The sequence below is a fragment of the Vitis riparia genome, chromosome 15, assembly GCF_004353265.1.
Source record: "Vitis riparia cultivar Riparia Gloire de Montpellier isolate 1030 chromosome 15, EGFV_Vit.rip_1.0, whole genome shotgun sequence".
NCBI lineage: Eukaryota > Viridiplantae > Streptophyta > Magnoliopsida > Vitales > Vitaceae > Vitis > Vitis riparia.
This window is the reverse complement of record NC_048445.1, coordinates 5,934,845-5,956,477: the sequence shown is the minus strand read 5'-3', so window position 1 is coordinate 5,956,477 and position 21,633 is coordinate 5,934,845. Positions and strand designations below refer to the sequence as shown.

At 38.7% G+C, this 21,633-nt stretch overlaps 3 protein-coding genes across 4 annotated transcripts; all 3 read right to left on the bottom strand.

Moving 5' to 3' along the window:
* Positions 1–480: 480 nt before the first annotated feature.
* Positions 481–20,160, bottom strand: LOC117932765 (pentatricopeptide repeat-containing protein At2g45350, chloroplastic). 2 transcript variants are annotated; one of them, XM_034854091.1, is made up of 3 exons: positions 17,998–20,160; positions 16,618–16,684; positions 481–675 (listed from the first exon to the last, which is right to left on the bottom strand). In XM_034854091.1, exon 1 carries the CDS (start codon positions 20,080–20,082, stop codon positions 18,175–18,177), a length of 1,908 nt encoding a protein of 635 aa, XP_034709982.1. In that variant the 5' UTR covers positions 20,083–20,160; the 3' UTR covers positions 481–675; positions 16,618–16,684; positions 17,998–18,174. The 2 variants fall into 2 exon arrangements, 1 of the variants encoding a protein (XP_034709982.1); XR_004654219.1 differs by lacking the exons at positions 16,618–16,684; positions 17,998–20,160 and adding an exon at positions 880–1,348.
* LOC117932766 lies at positions 6,643–8,317 on the bottom strand. Its single transcript, XM_034854093.1, has one exon. The coding sequence runs from the start codon at positions 8,290–8,292 to the stop codon at positions 6,643–6,645; it is 1,650 nt and encodes a 549-aa protein (XP_034709984.1). The 5' UTR covers positions 8,293–8,317.
* LOC117932767 (L10-interacting MYB domain-containing protein-like) lies at positions 12,030–16,321 on the bottom strand. The gene is made up of 3 exons (XM_034854094.1): positions 16,146–16,321; positions 12,755–13,080; positions 12,030–12,661 (listed from the first exon to the last, which is right to left on the bottom strand). Exons 2-3 carry the CDS (start codon positions 13,076–13,078, stop codon positions 12,170–12,172), a joined length of 816 nt encoding a protein of 271 aa, XP_034709985.1. The 5' UTR covers positions 13,079–13,080; positions 16,146–16,321; the 3' UTR covers positions 12,030–12,169.
* Positions 20,161–21,633: the final 1,473 nt, after the last annotated feature.

Here is a 21,633-nt window from a genome sequence, read left to right as displayed (position 1 = left end):
GTTCCTGACATGACTGACCCACAAGAAATTTTTTGTTGAAGCGGTACTATCTCTTATTTTCAGCCAGTGAAAATGAGAGATATGTACAAATATCAATATTTAGTTGTGGGATTAATCTTCAAATGGGTTTGATACTTCTGCTCTGCCAAAGATTTTTCAACATAATATTCCATATACAGTCATTCAACCTACCTCCCTACCTGGACTCTGTTATAGACAAAACTGCAAATTCACTCTCTTATCTTCCATGCTTAACCTCCACTGACTGACCCATTAGAAAATTCTAGTAATTGTACAGCAAAGATAAGGAAATCAGAGCACAGTAAAATCCAAAGTGTTCCCAACCCCAACATGTGACTATGTGGAAAATGTTCAAAAGTCATGAGTGGCCAACTGGTGAATGGACAAAATATTACCTAGAAACAAAGCAACACAAATTAAAGCAATTTGGTGCTATGCATGCACTTGACTTCTTCTGTATGGAATCACAACTTTTCATTATTTTATAGTAACGCAAGCAGAACAGAGTAATGGACTCACATAGTCTATTATATACTCCGTGTATGAAAGTAAGTGGGCTCTCATAAACATAAAGTCCAGCTTTTTAGTGTTTGATTCCAGTGCCCGTGAACACTTCTGTCCTCTTCGTCCTTTCTGTTTCTTGCCTGTTCTTCACTGGGAGAAGGAAGAATGAATTAGAGGATGAAAAAGCTTGTGGTTGTGGGGTAAAAATCTATTTTGTTTTGTCTAAGGCATCAGCATAATATATCATTACAGACAAGAAAAAAAAAAGACCCTAAGATTTTGATGCCATAACAGTGAATTACAAAGTTTTTCAACAGTTTACATGATGAATGCATAACACAACTGGAAACTTACTAAAAGTTCAATGTACTTATTTGCAGCTTATCAATCAACCCTTCTTACAACAGCAATCTAATCTTTGCACAATGGCAACTGCAAAGGCAAAGTCTCAGGTTGTTATTATACTGTAAAAGCATATTTGTAACCCTTTAGATATCGAAGATATAAGATAGGCCTCAGCCCTCACCAATTACAATAAAGTTTATTCTGTTCAGTGTTTGATAGTCTCCTTTCTCTCCTTTGTAGAACTAGTTTTTATAAAAAAGGAGATGTATATAATGGCTATTACTAATCAAGCAACCTACTTTTTTAACTCCACGTATAAACTATTGTCTTTCATCAACTTCTATTTTTTTCAACAAAATGCTACTGGACATGGACAACGGTCCACCACCTCATATTACAATAATAGTCTCCAGTGCAATGATGAGCATGTCTAGATTCTCTTTTTCACTAAAAAAATAATACTGTAATTATCAAGCAAGATTTTATTTTTCTGCTTTTTGAATGTTGGAGCAAGAACAATTCAGCTTCAATTATTGAATTTATTTGCAGCTGGCAAATTGCTCTTACAAGCTCTCTTTGCAGTTCCTTAGAGATTAGCAAGGTAAACCTTTTAGGAGTCTAGTAGTTGTTCAGCATATGAATAGAGGTTGTCACTGCACTTTGGGCAAGTTTGGTATGTGGGAATAGGAATGGAAAAAGGCTGAAAATGGAGGTGAATCACAATACCATGTAGAAGGCTGAATCAAAATCCTAGTGAGAGTAGAATTTGGTTTCCATACTAAAGAATGTTTTATTCCCATTCCTGTTCTAAAAAATAATCCAAATACATCAATGAATGAGAATAGAATTGATTTCCCATTCCCACTCTCTATTCTGATGTTCCAAATGTGATCTTATGGTAGATAAGATCCTTCACTAGTCCTTTCAATCAGGAACTTATTTGAGTCATTTTAACACACTGATTGAATGGGATGCCAAGTGTGTAATTGTGCTTTGGAGCTCTAAGTTTATTTTTCTAAAACATTACACATAATTTACAAGTGCAATTTGAAGAAAGATGAGGAAGTATGGAACTAAACAAAAACATCCATCTAAATGGGAGAACAAATCTGTCGGAAATTGTTTGTTCATTCCAGGATCCCATAATACTTCTCTTGGTCTGGTATATTCATTTGAAGCCATGACTTTTGAAGGACATCCTTGAGCCCCATTACATAGTGAACATGAAAAGACAATTCTGCTTGAATTCAGAAGAAACATAAGGAGCTATAGAACTAAACAAATACTTCCCAGAGTGAAACAAGAACTTTCATCTAAATAAAACAGTTCTGTTTGAGAATAGTTATTCATTTTCAATGAGCCCTTGATACTTCTTTTGGTTTCATATATTTATTTGAAATCTAGGCTTTAGGAGGATATAATTGAGCTCCATTACATAATTAATTGCTACACCTATCTCCCAATTTCTTTTGGAAAGCAAGTCACAGTGACTACAGAACTTGGAACTTAATCAAGTACCTAAGCTGATTACAAAACTGTTGTAGGCATACAATTTAAACAAGTAACGACACCAACATGTTGAGGCCTCGTATTCTCAACGATCCACGTAATTGCCAAATGGATGGATATACGATCTCAACGAATATGGATTCCTGATTCAGCTGTCCCTGCAAAAGGCGTCCGGACAGGGGATCCGGACACACCCTCCGATGGTTTTGTCAGCCATGGAAAGAGAGATAAAAGCAGATGGCACAGTTGGCCTTTTACTAGGTATTGAGAAGCTTACCTTCCTCTTTGTGTGAAGGTTCATATATATAGCATTTAGGAATTCTCTCTCCTCCATAAATGATGGAAGGCTTTTTGGTTTACCATGATGCCACTAGGTGGTGGCAGGGACATCCTCATCCTACGAACGGCTGTCAGAGATCGTGGGAAGTGACTAGCTGTCACTTCTGTCTTTTCACTCTGCAGGTATCGGAATATGATTTGTGACAGGATGTCAGAATTGACGTAGTGGGGCACGCTCAGTTTGGCCAATGATCCGGATGAACATATCCGGGTGGAATATGAAAGGTCGCCGGATGAGTGATGGTGGTGGTCCGGATAGGAAAACGCGCCACGTGTACTCTTGGGGAAATCCGGATGTGGATACTCCGGGTAGGATCATGTGCCACGTGTCGTCAGGGATGGGTCCCTACAATGCCCCCCTTTTTAACTTGTCGATTTTGCCTTAGCAAAATGGGCGGGTTAAAAAAGAATGATTTGCTTTTGGAAACCGAAGTTTGCTTTTTGCTCTCATTGGGCCGCGTGGCGAGCGGGGGCGAAGAGACAGGAGAGCATTTATGGCGAGCCGCCGTCTCTGGGTATTCCCTAGGTAATGTGTCGGTTTTAATGATAGCGTTTTGCTGGACGCTTGGAATACCGAGGGGCTGTTTCTTATAAATAGCAGCCTGTGGACTTCCGTTGCTTTTTCTTACTGCATTCTTCTTTGTTTATTGCTTCATTTGCTTACTGTTTGTCTTCGCTTGTGAGTGTACCGGCGGCATTCAGGTGGTGACAGTGACTGTATTTGCGATTTTCGACCCTGCTTTCCAGTTTACACTTGGTATGTACTCTATTCTGATTTCTCTTCTTTTTATATCCTCTTTTCTTGGTTTGGTTTTGATTTGCTTGGGGAAGCTATTTGGGCGATTGACTGTTGATGTTAGCTTCTAGGGCTTTTTCCTGCGTTTTGTAGTGAGCCGATGCCTTTTGCTGATAGTTTGCCATCCGGATGGCTGCAGTTTCTCTTATTTCGTCCGCCCAGTCCAAACTTCTTCCTAATTCTGCATTTGCATCATCCTGCCTTCCTGCTTCGGTTCGGATAGTGGGTAGCCCAATTTTGGTGGGAATGATTGCGTCCATTCCGTATGCGAGGGCGAAGGGAGTATTTCCTATTGGACGTCCGGGTGTGGTTCGATAAGCCCACAGGACGCCGGGTAGTTCCTCCACCCATTTTCCTTTGGCTTGCTCGAGTCTTTTCTTCAAGGCAGTGACTAGAGTCTTGTTTGTGGCCTCCGCTTGCCCATTACTTTGAGGATAGCGTGGTGTAGAGTATGAGTTCCGGATGTTGAGTTCCGAACAGAAATCTCGGAAAGTCTTGCTATCAAATTGTGGACCGTTGTCTGCTATGATTGTTTGGGGAATTCCGAAGCGACAAATGATGTTCTTCCATACGAATTTGGTGACATCTTTGTCTTTGATGCTAGCATATGCTTCAGCTTCTACCCATTTACTGAAGTAGTCTGTGGCGACGAGCAAGAATTTCTTCTGGGCGGGTGCGGCTGGTAGAGGTCCTACTACGTCCATGCCCCACTGTGCAAAGGGCCATGGTGCTGAGATTGTCTTCAATTCTCCCGATGGCACATGTGGTATGAGGGCGTGCCTTTGACATTTGTCGCATTTTTTGACGTATGCTGCCGCGTCTTTTTTCATCGTAGGCCAGTAATAACCTTGCGAATGGGCTCTATGCGCCAGTGATCGCCCTCCAGCATGATTTCCACATACTCCCTCATGTAATTCAGCTAATACATAAAGTACTTCTGAATGTTTCAGACATCTGAGGTAGGGGCCTGTAAAGGATCGCTTGTACAGGTGCCCTTTAACTAGGGTGAAGCGGGCGGCTTACACCCGGATCTTGTGCACTTGCTTAGATTCTTCAGGCAGGGTGCCCGTCCGGAGGTATTCAGTAATATCTTTCATCCAACCCTCGTCATCCGTTTCGTCTGCCTTAATGGTGTTGCAAGTGGAGGCTTCCGTGATGGAAGGTTTGGCTTGTACATATATAGGCAATAGTATTGCTTCCTTGGTGGGAAGGGAGGCAGCTATACCTGCTAGGGCGTCGGCACGCGAATTTTCGGTCCGCCTGATTTTTTCAATTGTCCACTCGGTGAACCGCTGCAAAGTATCTTTTACTTTGTTTAAGTATTGTGCCATGCGCTCATCTTTGGCTTCGTATTCGTTTTGAACGTGTCTTACCACGAGTTGGGAATCACTATAGACTCGAAGCCTGGAGACGGATAGAGCCAGGGCGAGATCCAATCCGGATAGGATGGCCTCATACTCCGCTTCATTGTTAGAGGCGTGGAACCCCAGCCGGATGGCTTGCTCCAGCTGTTCTCCGGTTGGGGATTGCAGCAGGAGCCCTACTCCGGAGCCAGATGACCGTGAGGCTCCATCAACCCGCAATGTCCACCATTGCTTTTCACTTGGTTCGTCATGTTGGACGGGCCTTCGAGAGTATTCCAACACGAAGTCAGCCATTACTTGGCCTTTTATGGACAATCTGGGCTGGAACTCTATTCCAAATTCACTCAATTCTATGGCCCATTGAAGCATTCTTCCGGTTAGGTCCGGCTTGTGTAAGATATTGCGAAGGGGTTGGTCAGTTAATACGATTACTGGGTGTGCTTGAAAATAGGGGCGGAGTTTCTGGGCTGCACTTCGAAGAGCTAAGGCCGTTAATTCCATCTTTGAATATCTGGTTTCTACATCTGCCAACGCTCTGCTGATGTAGTAGATGGGTTTCTGTTCTTTGGGCGATGGGCAGCGGAATAAGACAGCGCTAATTGCCCATTCTGAGACAGCCAGGTACATATACAATTTTTCTCTGGGGATGGGGCTGCTTAGGATGGGTGGTTGCATGAGGCGCTGCTTGATTTTTTCAAAAGCGTATTGACAGCTGTCTGTCCATCCGTTTGGTCCTGCTTTGCGGATTGCCAGGAAGAAGGGTTGTAGCTCATCGGTAAAACGGGCTATAAAACGCCCTAGGGCGACGAGCTTGCCTGTGAGGCGCTGTAATTCCTTCTTGTTCCTGGGGGGTGACGTTTCTATAACTGCCTTGACTTGGTCTGGGCTCACCTCTATCCCTCTTTGACTGACCATAAAGCCCAGGAATTTCCCAGCGCTTACGCCAAAGGCGCATTTGGATGGATTCAACTTCATGTCGAACTTCCTTAAGAGGTGAAAAACTTCTTGTAAGTGGAGAACATGCTCTTCACGAGTTTTGCTTTTGACCACGATGTCATCAATATATACTTCTACTGTGCGGCCAATTAGAGGTTTGAATATCTTTGTCATCAGTCTTTGATAAGTGGCGCCAGCGTTTTTGAGACCAAATGACATGACTTTGTAACAGTAAAGTCCGTGTGGCATTATGAAGGCTGTTTTTTCTTGATCATCTGGAGCCATGGGGATTTGGTGATATCCGGAGAAAGCGTCCAGGAAGGAGAGCATCCCTTGCCCAGCGGTGGAATCCACAATCTGATCTATTCGTGGCAAAGGGAAACTGTCTTTTGGACATGCTTTATTGAGGTTGGTATAGTCGACGCAGACCCGCCATTTGCCTTCTTTTTTGGGTACCACTACTACGTTTGCCAACCAGTCCCGATATTCCACATCTTTGATGAATCCGGCTTCCAGCAGTTTGTCAATCTCTGTCCGGATGATTTTTTGTCTATCCGGGTGAAAACGTCTGACCCTTTGCCGGATGGGTTTTGCCGCTGGTAAAACGTTAAGCTTATGTGAGACTATCGAGGGGTGAATTCCCTTCATATCAGAGTGTGCCCATGCGAAAACGTCATGGTTTTGCCGGAGGACGTCTTGGATGTTCTGGGTTTCTTTGGGCGTTAAAAGGGAACTGATATGAGTAAGATGAGAATCTTCTTCTGAAATTTGGATTGTTTGTAAGGGATCTGCTACCGGAGGATCTCTGTCCGCCGGACATAGTGACTGCTATTGGTCGAGTGCATGGGTGGATTCGGGGAGGGGTTCATTCTCCCGACCGGTCCCTGCTTCTTTTGCTATCTGGTAGCATTGGCGAGCGGCTAGCTGGCTGCCATATAGGTTGATTTGCCCATCTTCAGTGAGAAAGCTTACCATCTGATGATATGTGGAGGGGATGGCTTTCATGCAGTGTAACCATGTGCGTCCCAAGATAACATTGAAGGGTGATAGATCTTGTACTACCGAAAATTGAACGTTGAGAGTGACTGGGCCAGCTTGGACTGGCAGCACAATGTCTCCCAACGAGATAGTTGATGCCCCGTTGAATCCGGATAAAACCCTTCCAGGGTTTTCGAGACCGACTAAGTTGTGTCCCATGTGGCTTATGACTGATGCTTGCACCAGGTCGGCTGAGCTGCCTGGGTCAATTAGGATGCGTCTCACGTCAAATTTGTCTATCCCCAAGGATAGAATGAGGGCATCACGGTGCGGACGTAATATCCGCGTGGGGTCTACTGGAGGAAAAGTGATTGTCCCGTCTATGGGGTTAAGGCTCCCTTCGGTTATCCCAGGCCGGATGGAGTTGATACGCTCACGCACCATCGCTTCGCGTAACAACTTCTGTCTTTTCCGTTTGGAATTGAGCTCTTCATCCGATGGGCCTCCATTAATGTAGTTTATGACGGCTTTGGGGGCGGCTGGAGCCATGGGGGCTCCAGAGTCGCGGCCCCGGGAGACGTCTCCATCTCTAGCATCTAAGCGGAGGTATTGCCTTAAATGTCCCGCCTTTATAAGTCTTTCCACCAAATATTGGAGGCTTCTGCACGTCTCCGTTGTATGGCCATGCTCCTTATGGTAAGCGCATTTTTTGTTATGATCTCTCCTGGATGGATCCGATCCGAGGGGTCTGGGCCACTTGAAATCGGACATGCTCTGGATCATAGGGAGAAGCTTCTCATAAGTTATAGAGAGTGGGGTGAGGGGTGGCATTTCCGGGCGGCTTGGCCCTTCTTGCCTCCGATCGGATGGCCTTGGCCTGTCCGGAGGTTTAGTGCTTCCCTCTGTACTACCCTTGGACGACTGTCCGGCAACCAATACTTGCTGGGTGGCTGCCCGTACGTCATCTTCAAGCATTGAGTATTTGTTTGCACGTCGAAACAAGTCGTCCATCGTCACAGGAGGCTTTTTAGCTAATGACTCAAAAAATGGAGTTCCTGGACAGATGCATCGCTTGAAGATCTGTAGGACAGCGTCCATGCTGCAAGCTTCCACTTGTAGGACAGCTTGGCCAAATCGTTTCACGAATTCCCTCAAGGATTCATTATCCTTCATTTTTATATTTTGTAAGGTGCTGATGTTTTGCTTATGCCGAGCGGAACATAGGTATTGTCCCACGAAAGCTTCTGAAAGGTCTCTGAAATTATCCACCGAGTTAGGAGGTAGGCGATGGAACCATGAAAGAGCTTGTCCTTGTAGACTGGCAGGGAATACTTTGCACAGCAGCGGGTCGTTGCCTATATCGAGGGTCATGAGCTGCCGATAATGCATGATATGGTCGAAAGGGTCACTGCACCCATCGTACGTGGAGAACTTTGGCACGAGAAACCCCCTTGGGGGCTCGTAATGAATGATATGAGAGCAGAAAGGCGTGGAGAGCATGTCATCCAGCCTTTTGCTAATGGAGCCCATGGGTGGCTCGCTCAGGAGATTTTTCCCAATGGTTCGTACCGCTTGGTGCGGTGGAACGTTCTGCATCATGGGGGTGACCAAGGGGTCACGGTGCGAAAGAACGTTCTGTGGTATGGGGGTGACCGTAGGGTCATGGTGCACTCCCCCTGTGGTGGTCATCGGTGGCTTGGGCCTGTCAGTTTGCTGGGGACCCAGTCTCGCGCGCATGGCGCCCGACAACTGGGATCTTCTGTCACGTCGTTTTTTTGACGAGAAGTGGGTGGAGTCTGAGCTTTCTTCACGGGGAGCTCGAGGCATAGGTGTGCGTGGCTCATGCGGCCTAGCGCTGCGTGTTTCAGGGATTGCTCCCGCTGTTCCAGGGTAAATCGACTCCAGGTGAGGCCTTGAGTTGGCCACTTGGCCCCTGGAGTGCTGACGACGGGGAATTCCTATCGACGATGCCTGGATATGTAATATTGCATTCTCTTCTCTTAACCTTGTCGTCTCCTGGAGGAGAGTTTGTAGTTGTCGCTCACTTGCTAACTGCCTTCTTTCGATGGCTTGGCGTCATTCAGAATTATCTTCCTCTCTTCTATCAGATGAATGGCTTTGGGAAGGCGTAGCCATTTTTGCTAGTTACTGAATCAGCGAAAAAGCTTCCCACAGACGGCGCCAATGTTGAGGCCTCGTATTCTCAGCGATCCACGTAATTGCCAAATGGATGGATATACGATCTCAACGAATATGGATTCCTGATTCAGCTGTCCCTGCAAAAGGCGTCCGGACAGGGGATCCGGACACACCCTCCGATGGTTTTGTCAGCCATGGAAAGAGAGATAAAAGCAGATGACACAGTTGGCCTTTTACTAGGTATTGAGAAGCTTACCTTCCTCTTTGTGTGAAGGTTCATATATATAGCATTTAGGAATTCTCTCTCCTCCATAAATGATGGAAGGCTTTTTGGTTTACCATGATGCCACTAGGTGGTGGCAAGGACATCCTCATCCTACGAACGACTGTCAGAGATCGTGGGAAGTGACTAGCTGTCACTTCTGTCTTTTCACTCTGCAGGTATCGGAATATGATTTGTGACAGGATGTCAGAATTGACGTAGTGGGGCACGCTCAGTTTGGCCAATGATCCGGATGAACATATCCGGGTGGAATATGAAAGGTCGCCGGATGAGTGATGGTGGTGGTCCGGATAGGAAAACGCGCCACGTGTACTCTTGGGGAAATCCGGATGTGGATACTCCGGGTAGGATCATGTGCCACGTGTCGTCAGGGATCGCCGGATGAGTGATGGTGGTGGTCCGGATAGGAAAACGCGCCACGTGTACTCTTGGGGAAATCCGGATGTGGATACTCCGGGTAGGATCATGTGCCACGTGTCGTCAGGGATGGGTCCCTACACAACACTTAGAACTTTCCAACTTGTAATCAATCTCCATAGATGGTATTAATACCCTTTATTCATATACTGAAAATTACTTTCAGCATTTTTTTGAAAAAAAAAATAATAGCTTGAAAATCTTTGTGCAATAACTAAAACAAAGTATGTAAGAAAAAGCTACACTTTGTACATTTCCACCAATTGAAGTTGCACAAAATGCTACGGTTTTGAGACCCAAAAAGGAGAAAGTACGACCATTTCAATACAATTAGATAATGACTTTAATCAATAGGAAAATCTTACCAGCATGTTCATCATTGAAGTGAAAGAAAGACTAAGGTGGCGTTTGTTTTTTTGGCTTAATTCTAAATAGAACTTTTTTTTGGCTTAATACTAAATAATGCTTAATAGTATTAAGTATTAAGTTGTTTGTTTTTTTAATATTTTATTTCTATTAAGTATTAAGCTGTTTGTTTTTTTATATACTAAAAACCAATATCTTAATATTTTAATTTATTAAAAAAATATAATTTAACTTATTTCTAAAAAGTTCAAAATAATAAAATTGTTATAATAAATAATTTATCATTATCATTCTTACAAAAAATAATTAATATATTTATTTTTTATATAATTAAAATAAAATATTTAAACTTAATAATATGAAAAATAATGGATTGATAAAACCTAAATCAAATTAAAGAAAAAACATAACAATTCAATTACATATTTTCAAATATCCAAAGACATCACATTTTATGCTAATATCTAAACATTGCATTTATTACAATGGTAAAAAGCTAAAAATGACAAGTTAACTAAACACTTGAAAGAGTTCATTTGCGATTTGGTCTCGGAACTGTTGCATGAATTCTTGATCAGATGCTGCAAAAAAACTGCTTGTATTTGAGTTTTGATTTTGATTTGCATTGTCACTTTCCAATTCCACTTCATTGTCATATTCAGAAAATAATCTATCCGCAACTGAGATTTGTCGAAGAAAATTGTGAATGGAGAAGCATGTCATGACAATTTTTGTTTGAGTAGTAAACGAATAAGGTGCCATTCTCTTCAATATTGGGAAACGCGCCTTAACAACACCAAAAGCACGTTCAATGACATTTCTTAATCTTGCATGGCATTGGTTGAATATCTCCTCTTTTCCTACAGCTTTACCACCACTACGAAAATCACTCAACCAATAGCGCACATTACGATATGGTGCCATAAAACCTCGAGTGTGTGTGTATGCTGCATCTACTAAATAATACTTTTCTGAAAAAAAAGAAAAAAGGATTGAGTTGATTATTATAATGAATAAATACAAATTATATTAAATAAAATGAAAATAAAATATTTACCTGATGGGGGCATTGGAAAATTATGTTGCGGGTTACGGATAGTTTCTGTCAAGACTCTTGAATCATGAGCTGTTCCTTCCCATCCAACAACAACAAACCTAAATATCATGTCAAAATCACAAAGTGCCATAACATTTTGAAAACACTCTCCTCTCCCACGACCTCGATAAGGTACTTGTTGATTAGTGGGAATACATGCATGGATAAGAGTTCCATCAATTGCACCAACAGCATCCTACATGGTAATAATTCTTTAAAATATAAATAATTATTTTTATATGAGAATAATACAAATATGATATGAATAATTAGAAATAAAAAATAATGTACCTTAAAAATTTGTCTTAGCCGACGATTGGAGATACCATTTGAACTATCATTGAATGATGGAGGAGTAATCATCTCTTTTGAGAAATTCACCATGGCCACTAAAACCTCATGGAAGTATTTATGAATTGTTTGACTTGAGTGTTGGAATCTATTCTTAATCAATCGATTCCGAAGATTATGACTAATAGTCATAAGAAACATGGCCATTTTCTCTTCAACATTCAAATGTTTACTGTCAACAAGCCATCCTTTTTCTCGAAACATGTGACATAGAGAAATAAATCCATGTTTTTCCATCCGCATTAGTTCATAACATGTGCTAGATGAACCATTTAAAAGCTCTTAAATGAAAAGTGAACCTGTAAATGATGAAGTAGAGACTCGTTCCTTATTAATGGATGAGTCACTCAATAATTTGAGCAACAACACAACCAATCTTTTTTTTAAAACTCTTGTCACTTCTAACTTTGTATCTTCATCTTCACTTGATGATGATGAACTTGAACTATTTGAGTGATGTGAAGGATTCTCCATAAGAATATCTATTATAAAAAAAAAATAGTTATAAAATAAAGACATAACAATATAATTAAATAGTTATAACAATGTATGAGTAATAAATATCCAAAACAAATATCCATAAAATGTAGAGAGAAAGTCTTATAATTGGAAAAGTTTAAATGTATCAAATATCCAAAACAAACAAACCAAAAGTACCAAATTAAAATCATCATATAAGTCAATACCCTAGGCATTCCACAAATCTAAAACAAATATTTAAAAAGTTATTTTCGCAAGCTTTGAATCCATCCCATTCGCTCTTCGTCACTTTCCATCTCCATCCACACCTCTCTGTACTCTTTCTTCTTGCAAAATGCATTAATTGCTACATAGTATAATGGATCCTCGTAAGTCAAAAGCCTCTTCAAAATCTTCATGCATTCTTTGACTGTGGGTCCTTCAAGATTATCCAACACATTCACTATTCTATTCATTTCTTCTTGAGTTTGCTCTTTCTTTCCTTTCTTCTGTTTTTTCTTAGAACCTTCTGCTTCATCATTAGTATTTCTTGACAAATCCTCATCTTCTTCTAAACTAATTGAAGTTTCGCTAGGCATAGATGTAGAATGTGTTGATGATTCCTCAGCCCCAGAAGCTATCACTCCCCCTGAGCTCCAATTTTTAGACCCAGTAGCTAACACTCCTCCAAACAATGCCTCTAATTCTTCCACATTTGCTAATGGTTTAAAACGGAATTGTTTAGCTTCTGGATATTTCTATTTTACAAGATAAACAACAAATTAGTCATATATACATATATATAAGACAATTATTTTTAAAATTCACTCAAATCCATAAAAAAAAACTACCTGTAGATATTCTTCCCATTTTTCAGCTGGCCAATCAAAAGTTTTGGTTACAGAGTTGTAACCATGTCCTGTCATAGTCATCATTTTACTCCAAATGAGATATTGTCTTTTCATGTAATCCCACCCATTCTTAAGTTGTTTTGAAGTATAACGTTTTCCAAGTAACTTCTCCAACTCTTCAGCAATTCGAGGCCAAGCACTAGACTTTAAACCTCCACCTGATCTAAAGCCTTTGTTTGCCTCTTGAAGACAAAGATCAATAAAGTGCTTTCTTTGGATGGGGTCAGTCCAATTTGCCCTACTAATCTCAATATTTTGACTCATTACTGTACAAAAAACCAACCAACATTAATGATTAATTTTCAATTTTCAATTAAAGACAATAAAATAAAATAAAATAAAAATCTTCATGAATGTAAAGTTTGAGTATGGCTTGCTTTATACCTAGTGTAACCTTCTTATGTGAATTTGAGCCTAAACTCTATTTACATTTCATTGATTATATCTCATTGGCTCTTATTTCTTAATTCACTAGGATTAAAACGTAAAAATGGCTTCGAATTAACATCAACTACAACTAAAAAGGATTATATGTAAAGTGGGAGAAAGTGAAGGGGCGCTTTTGAGGGAAGTAGTAGCTCATAAATGGTGGAAAGAGAGAGCAAATGGTGGCTTTAGATAGATTGAATGCCAGAAAGAAATCTGTCACCAAACACAAATAGTTTATCTAAATTCCTGAGAGTGATAAAAACATAAATCTTACACAAAAAAAATGATATTATTATACAAACAATCTTGGTGTTTGGGTTATTGATTGAGTACCACAAACCAGCTCTTGTAAAAGCCTTTCACTTTATACACACGACAAACATTATCATTGAAAATGTATAGGCCATAAATAGATTAAACATGATAAGAAATACCATAATTTTTGCAAGTATATATCCAGCAAACAATTTTAATGCCCCTAATTATGATTTCTCATTTGATCTAATGTCCATTGTCCGTGTCATTGTTTCAACCTCTACATGACTTTTCTTTTTTCTTTTTCTTTTTTTTCTTTTTCTTTTTTTTACTTTTTATATGATAAGTTAAAGCCCATACAAATTCTAAAACATAACAACGAGAAGCAATTCAAGGTCAACTAGAAGTAAATAATTAACATGCTCTCTAAGAAAAACAATATTCTCTTTCTTTTCTCTTTTATCCTTATTTTTAGAAGAGGAAAAAAAAATCAAAATAATGAGCATCCAAAGAAAAATGGGAATATCTGATAACGATCTTATACAAACATCCACATCCTGGTCATATAGTGTCAAGATAGGTAAGTTGGATGAAGTTGAGAATCCGGTATCATATGTGTCTACTTTCGATATTTTTTTTGGATTCAAAGCAATGATTCTGATGCAGGCAACTGTATAACATATCACGGGAACTTAATGAGGCTCATACCCGGATAAGAATTCTGGAAGAGGAGAGAGCAGAACGGGATAAAGAGGTGCATCCATGTGTTGTTTGTGTCTTTTACTCTTTACTAAAACAAATTTCTTATTGTACTGATTGTCCTATATTACTGATATCATCCTCTTTCCCTCTGTTCTAATAATGAATTGCCATTCATATCCTGCAGATCAAACAATACAAAGATTACATCTCCGAACTTGTATTGCATGCTGAAGCCCAGGCATCACAGTACCAACAAAAGGTACAATATCATAAATGCTGGATACTATTAGTCTGATTATGTTTTCCAGTATATGTTTGCATCACTTGAACTTTTTTTGAGAATTGTTCAAGTAATATGCCTTTACATGTATATCTTAGTGTACAATAACTGATCATGCCATTTGCATGATCAGTTATAAAATATCCTCCAAAGCTATTTTAATAGGACAAATTATCCTCCAAAGCTATTTTAATCTTGTGGGTTATAAAATATTGATATATTAGTTTTTTATAATCAGAACAAAAGAATATAATTTGGGATATGGAAAGGGAAGGGGCAGCTTATGACAGAAGATTACTTTGAAAGCCTGATAATCTATCTGATATTGATAATGGCATTATGTTAAAAATTCCAAAATCAGCATTGGGGTTTAAGAAGAAAAGGATAGGAGGAGATGCTCTGTTTGAGCCTCATGCCTTTGATCCATCTTTAAGATTCTGGAACCTCATTGCTTCTTGGTAACAAATTGGGTTCTCAGCAGATTGAGTGGATATTGTATAAAAAATCACTGCTCATGTAAAACTAAACATTTCAGATGCCAAATCATTTTAGAATTAGGTTCCTCTGTAATTGGTTTCTGGGCTCACAGGAACTGTAAAGCCATCTTGATCTTTGTGGAAAAAGAAAGGAATGATTTGAATTACCAATTTCTTTGGCAATGGGGGGCATACCATTCTTAAAAATCCAGCTGCTAATGACTTAAGGAAGGGTAAAACAGGGTAAGAGCTTGGCATTGGAGTGGGGAACAGATTATGATATAAGAGTGAATGGGATTGCAAAAGAGCATGAGCCTCTGTTTAAACTGGGGAAGAAATGGGATATTGCTATGGCTACCGTGTACCTTGCATCTAAATCCTTGTCCATGTGAAATATATATAACTTCTCCTTATGAAAAAGAGATGATGATTCCTATGGAGAATGACCCTCACATTTAACAGTCAAAATTGCCTCTAAAGATGGATTCTAATTGAATAGGTTACAAGGCTGACTATGTAAGCCTTGTTTAAGAGATTAAAAAATGATGGAGAAAGACAAAATCATAAATTCACTGTAGAGAAAAGCCCATGCTACTCGGGATGGGCTGATCCTTCTAAACTATTTCACATCAGGACAGGATGATGCACAAGTCCAATGCAGTAGGCAAGTGTAGGAGCCATTTTTGGATGATCCAAACCCCTGCAACCTTACAAAGAGGACTCAAAAAATCCTATAAACCCTCCAACATTCAGGGAAACCTTTCATCTCTGCAACAACTTTCAATAGCGTTCAATCATTTGGAGGGGGTATTCCACATTATTTAAGAACTCTCATGGGCATTCTAACAAACAGTTTGAGCACAAATGCTCTACCCAACAAACTATAATATGAAATCAATAAGATTAAACCCAAAATTTTTCTTCCTTAAAAAATAACCCAACAAACCACAAAAATCACAACAATCAAACAAACCCAAATTAACAATGAGACAACAACCATATCAAATAGGCTTTAAATAATAAGATATCACCAAACAAAGTTTTTCTTCCTTAAAAAATAAACGGACCTGCAACACGTGAACCAGAATGCTCTATTGAAAATGAGAGTTTTAGAAAGATAAGTACTGGAAAATGAGACTCGAATGCTCTATTGAAATCCTAAAACCCAAAATAAATTTAGGTCAGTTACCTTCGATCAGATCAACGATGCTGAATGAAAGAGGAGCTTCTTTCCAACTCTGTAGTCTCGGAAGGAGAGCGATGGAGGAGGAGAATGAAGAAATTATTGCTTTGGGGATGAGGTGAGGGTTGAGGATCGGGGTTGCAGAGAGCTACAAGGGATGGGTGGGTAGGTTTGGGCGTCGGGTTCGGGTTCAATCGTATTTGGTAAAGGTTTAAAAATTTAGCTTTTTCTAAATAGAAAAAGCCAAATATTTTAGCTTTTTTTATTTAGTCAAAAATTGTAAAAATTCAGTAATAAGTCATCAAAAATTAAAAAAACAAACAACCTAAATTCTGAAAGCAAATTGTTTTCAGCAAAAAGCCAAAAAAACAAACGCCACCTAAGCCTTTAGGACTGTGGAATGTAGATATGCATTTTTTGTTGTTGATAACAAAATAATTTTTGAGACGACTTCATACCAACAATAGAGATTAGATACCTTGGTTGTCAGTCTCAATCCCTATACAAACTGTAACTTGGGTTGCTGAAGTTGCAATTTCCACCATCTGAGAGGAAAAAATTCCATGATATCTTCAACTTCTTCATCATCCATGTAAGACTGTAAAGACACCAACTTACTGAAGTATAGATAAGAATGAGCAGTTTGATCATTTATTTAGAAACAAATACCTTTCAAAGAAAGTACACAGAGAAATTACCACTTCTTGACACATGAGATATGAACTACCCATGTACAAGGTCTCCTCAATGGCCCTTCAAGAATGATAGACCTTTTTTATTCATATATATAATTAATATGATCTGAAAGGAATCAGATGAGTCATAATGTGTTTACATGGCTGCATGCAAGTGCTACTTGAACTTAATTACAGAACAGGAATAAATGCATTAGATACAGCCATTTCTTTAGGAGAGCAATTGTGGTGGGGTTCTATGCTTCCGGCAGAGAGTTAGCCAACTTATCTATTTGGAAACTTTTATTTGCATACATTACAAAATTGAGATTTTCTATTGAAGTGAATGACAAAGAGGCAATCATCTGCTGCAGCTTCAGAATGGTTATGCATGCACAATGTGCCTGTTGGAGATTTAAGAGGTTTCTTAGTGACATTTCCATTGCCATTTCAAGAGTGCAATGCCTAATAATAACATTCTTTTTGTTTTCCAAAACATTGCATAACAGTATCATCACACTCAAAAGAAATGGTCTAATTTCCTGAATCAAATGATAGAATCATACAATCAAATTGATCTTTCAAAGACTTGAAGTACTTTAAGAGAGAGCCATTATTTTGTGGGTCAAGATGGATCTATGAATCATTAAGGTTCACTTGAAAACCTTCTAAAAATTCTGAGCCATATATGAGAACTACATTCACTCTCACTCTCCAACTAAAAATCCCCACTGAGGGAAAAAGAAAAAGGAAAAACGAAAAGCATGGGGCCTATTCATCAAAATTATGGTTAATGGTAATATTATGCATAATCCAGAATGGTGATCTCTGGGACATGCATATAAGTGGTCATGTTAAAGTGTTTGCTTAAAAGAAAATATTACTAGATATAAAGAAATTGAATTACTGTTCTTTGTTCATTAAGACCTAGAGAGGTACATGGAAAAATACCAAACTTGCAGGTTCCTGATTAAAATCAATATGACATGCAGGGAGATGGGCAAAGTCATATATATCATATATAGCCTATAATTCAGCTGAGAGCACTTAATATCACCAGAGAGAAGATAGCTAAAGAATTTTTATTTATTTAATATTATTATTAATATTTTTGGTGAGAGTGCTTAATATCACCAGAGAAAATTTTAGCACAAAAAAATATATTATAATAATAAGATACTTACATTTTTCTTTGAATCAGACACTGATTTGTATCTCAATGCAATCAAAGTATAGATACATTATGAAGATGGCAGCTTGCTGAGTTGGTAATTGGATTGTCCATCTACCACTGGCCACAATAAGACATTTTAATCCGTCGATGACTTGTCAGCTTCTGATCATCAGTGCCCAACTCAGCACTAATGTTTACAATAGGCAACCTCTGAATTGAGAGCAGACAAACTGTCCAACATGGAATAGATCTCTCTAACCTGAGGATGGGATTTATCTCTGACAAAGAACTCGTGAACATTCCCCTCGAGTTCAATCTGACTGCAACCTGGAATTTTCTTTAGATCCCTTTGTTTCATCATCATCCTAATCCGGTAAACATCATTCCACATGCCAAAACCAGCATATATGTTAGACAGGAGCACATAAGAACTTGGATTATAAGAATCCACACTAATTAAATGCTTAGCTACTGGTTCTCCAATTGTGAAATTTTCATGATTCCTACAAGCACTAAGCAAAGTCCTCCAAACCACATCATTTGGCTCAATGGGCATTTTTTCTACAAATTTCTTGGCTTCTTCCACATGGCCTGCTCGGCCTAGGATGTCAACCATGCATCCATAATGTTGGAGTTTTGGCTCCACTTTGTGAACTCTTCTCATAAGCTCAAAACACATCAGACCTTCCTTCACCAAGCCAGCATGGTTACAAGCATTTAACACTCCAATGAATGTGATATCATCTGGTTTTACAAAAAGTTTCTCCATCTCCATGAACAATTCAAAAGCCACTTCGCCCAAGCCATGAATGGCCAAACCACCAATTATAGCATTCCAATGATCAATACTTTTATCGTCTATATCCTCAAATACTGACAGAGCATTGTCAATGCTGCCACACTTGGCATACATGTCTATGAGGGCAACACCAAGTTTTTCACTCAAAGAAAATCCGTTGTCTTCTATATAGCAATGTAGTGCTACCCCTTCATCAAAGTGTCCCAATTGGGCAATTGCAGAAAGAGTGATCAACAAAGTGGCATTATCAGGAAACAACTCTTTCCTGCTTAGCATATCATGAAAAAAATTTAATGCTTCCATAAGATGCCCATTTTGAACATATCCAGCCATCATTGCATTGCAAGAAATCACATCCCTCTCTGGCATTTCATCAAACAAACCCCTGGCAATATCTATTTCACCTAATTTTGCATACCCATCAACCATATTGGCCCAACTGACCACATCTCTTTTTGGCATCTGATTAAACAAGTGGTGAGCATTTTCCATTTTCCCACACTTGACACACCCATCAATCATAGAGTTCCAAGAAATCAAATCTCTCTTAGGCATTTCCTCAAACAACTCCCAAGCAACCCTGAGCCCTTCTTCCGATCGTGCATACCCACTGATCATTGAATTCCAAGAAATCAAATTTTTCTGTTCCATTGGCATAACATCAAATAACTCCCGTGCTGATTTCACCATCCCATGCTTCACATACCCATCAATCATCGAATTAAAAGATACCGAGTCTCTCTTCATCATTCTATCAAACAGCTGGCGGGCAATTCCAAGACATCCACATCGCAAATACAAACACATCAAACAATTCTGCAGAAACACATCCGACCCAATTTCCATCTTCCCCAACAACCCATGAATCTGCATTCCTTCCTTAATCAAGCCCAACCGCGAACACGCCTTAAGCACAAGTGAAAAGGAGAACTTATCTACACAAACCCCATTTTCAAGCATTAGATTAAATATAACAAAAGCCTCTCTTGGGTCTTCCCCATGTGAGAAAGATTTGATTATCGCGTTCCAAAGAAAAGGGTTGTCTTGCTTTCGATATTTTCGGCCGAAATGCCGCGACATGAAGAGGTAGCGAGCAAATTCAACAAGGGGCTTGTGGGAAGAAGATGAGAAATTTAGAATGATCCTGGTGGTTAAAGAAGGGTTGTTGATGAACCCAGTCGTGATCAAACGAGAATGAATTTGATTCACATCGTGAAGTGTTTTGGATTTTGGGAGAAGAATGAGAGTCGGGTGTGTTGAGTTCCATGGCTGGTTTGAAGTTGCTGAGACTAACATCAACTTTAAGCTTGTGAGGTTTCTTCAATCAGCTCCTGAAGGTGAGAACTTTGTGTACTGTGTTCAGTTTTTCAACGGTTTTTTTAACGGCTACTAGGACTAGTTTATGCTTATAATTAGGAAGTAGACTTAATGCACGACCAAGTTGGCCACTTAAACGCCGTCGTTTCTTATCATGGATTTCCACGACTGTTTTTCGCTTCTTAAAACGACGTCGTTGCACCGCCTGATCCAATGGTCCATTCGCCATCTGCTAAAACGACGTCGTACAGGTTCTCTGATTGATGATACAAGGTTGTTTTATACTTTGCATCTTATAATTCCACGGAGCACAAGTCAAACTACTTGTTTGGTTGTCAAGAAAATCCAAATAGAAAACATGATAAAGACGAATCATCTCAGCTGTAGATGAAATTTCCTCTCTTTCAAAAAATACCACTTCCTTTCATACTTCAACGTTTTCCTCAACCATGGAAAAGCGTAGGCACAATAAAATAAATATTTTATATTATATTTTAATTAAAATCTTTTTCCAAATCGGATTTGTTTGGCCATTGCTCCAATCCGCCCATGTTCTGCTTATACATACGATTAAATAAAATATATGTAAATTTATCTTTATTTTTAAGAAAATACTAGAATATCGAATCGATATGTATTAAGGTCGTAGTCTTAACTATTAAAAGTATACAATGAAATTTAGGTCGTTTAATAATAATACAAATAATAAGATCAATGTATAAGAAAATTATATTAAGGTACAAAGTAATCAAATGAGTTATGGTAGAAAAGAAATCTAATTACTCATTCCATATATTATAGTTAGTTATTTAAGGGGGTGTTTGGTAAAACTTGATATTTATTATTTAACAACTTAAGTTAACTTTAAGTTAAATTATACTTTAGTTACTAACTTAAAATTTATTACTTAATTATTACTTTAAGTATCGATATTGTTTGATAAAATTAACTTAAAACATATTTTAAATCATTAAATTAATATATTTATCATCATAAATTATAATTAGAGTAAAAAGGAGGTTGAGTAACACTACAAGTAGTGGAGTAGAAAAGAAGATCGTGAAGGTAATTAGAGTAGATGAATATAAAAAGATATTAGGTGGTGTTTGTTTTTTAGCTAAATAGAAAAAATCAAAATATTTGGTTTTTTATATTCAGATAAAAGTAACTTGTTGGCATCATCCAACATAATTAATTTGAACTTGTTATTAATATGTTCAATTTAGTTATATTGAATGATGTCAGTATGTTACTTTTAAATGAATAAAAAAAGTTAAATATTTTAATTTTTTTTATTCAATAAAAAAACAAACACTCGTAGACTTCAAAATAAATTAGTTATTTTAATTTATTACTTAAAATTATTTTTAACTTTAAGTCATACTACTAAATTATTTTATAAAATATATTTAATTTACATAATAATATAATTAAGTTATTAAATCACTTTTAAATTATTAAATCGATTTATCAAACATCGAGTAAAAAGCAGAAGTTTGTTGATCGGGTCGGGTAGGACATTCGCACACA

Coding starts and splice junctions, on each gene's coding strand:
- LOC117932766 (XM_034854093.1), bottom strand. CDS start 8,292: ATGCTCTCCACGCCTTTCTGCTCTCATATCATTCATTACGAGCCCCCA.
- LOC117932767 (XM_034854094.1), bottom strand. CDS start 13,078: ATGAGTCAAAATATTGAGATTAGTAGGGCAAATTGGACTGACCCCATC. Junction 12,662..12,754: donor AATGGGAAGAATATCTACAG/GTAGTTTTTTTT, acceptor CTTGTAAAATAG/AAATATCCAGAAGCTAAACA.
- LOC117932765 (XM_034854091.1), bottom strand. CDS start 20,082: ATGTTAGTCTCAGCAACTTCAAACCAGCCATGGAACTCAACACACCCG.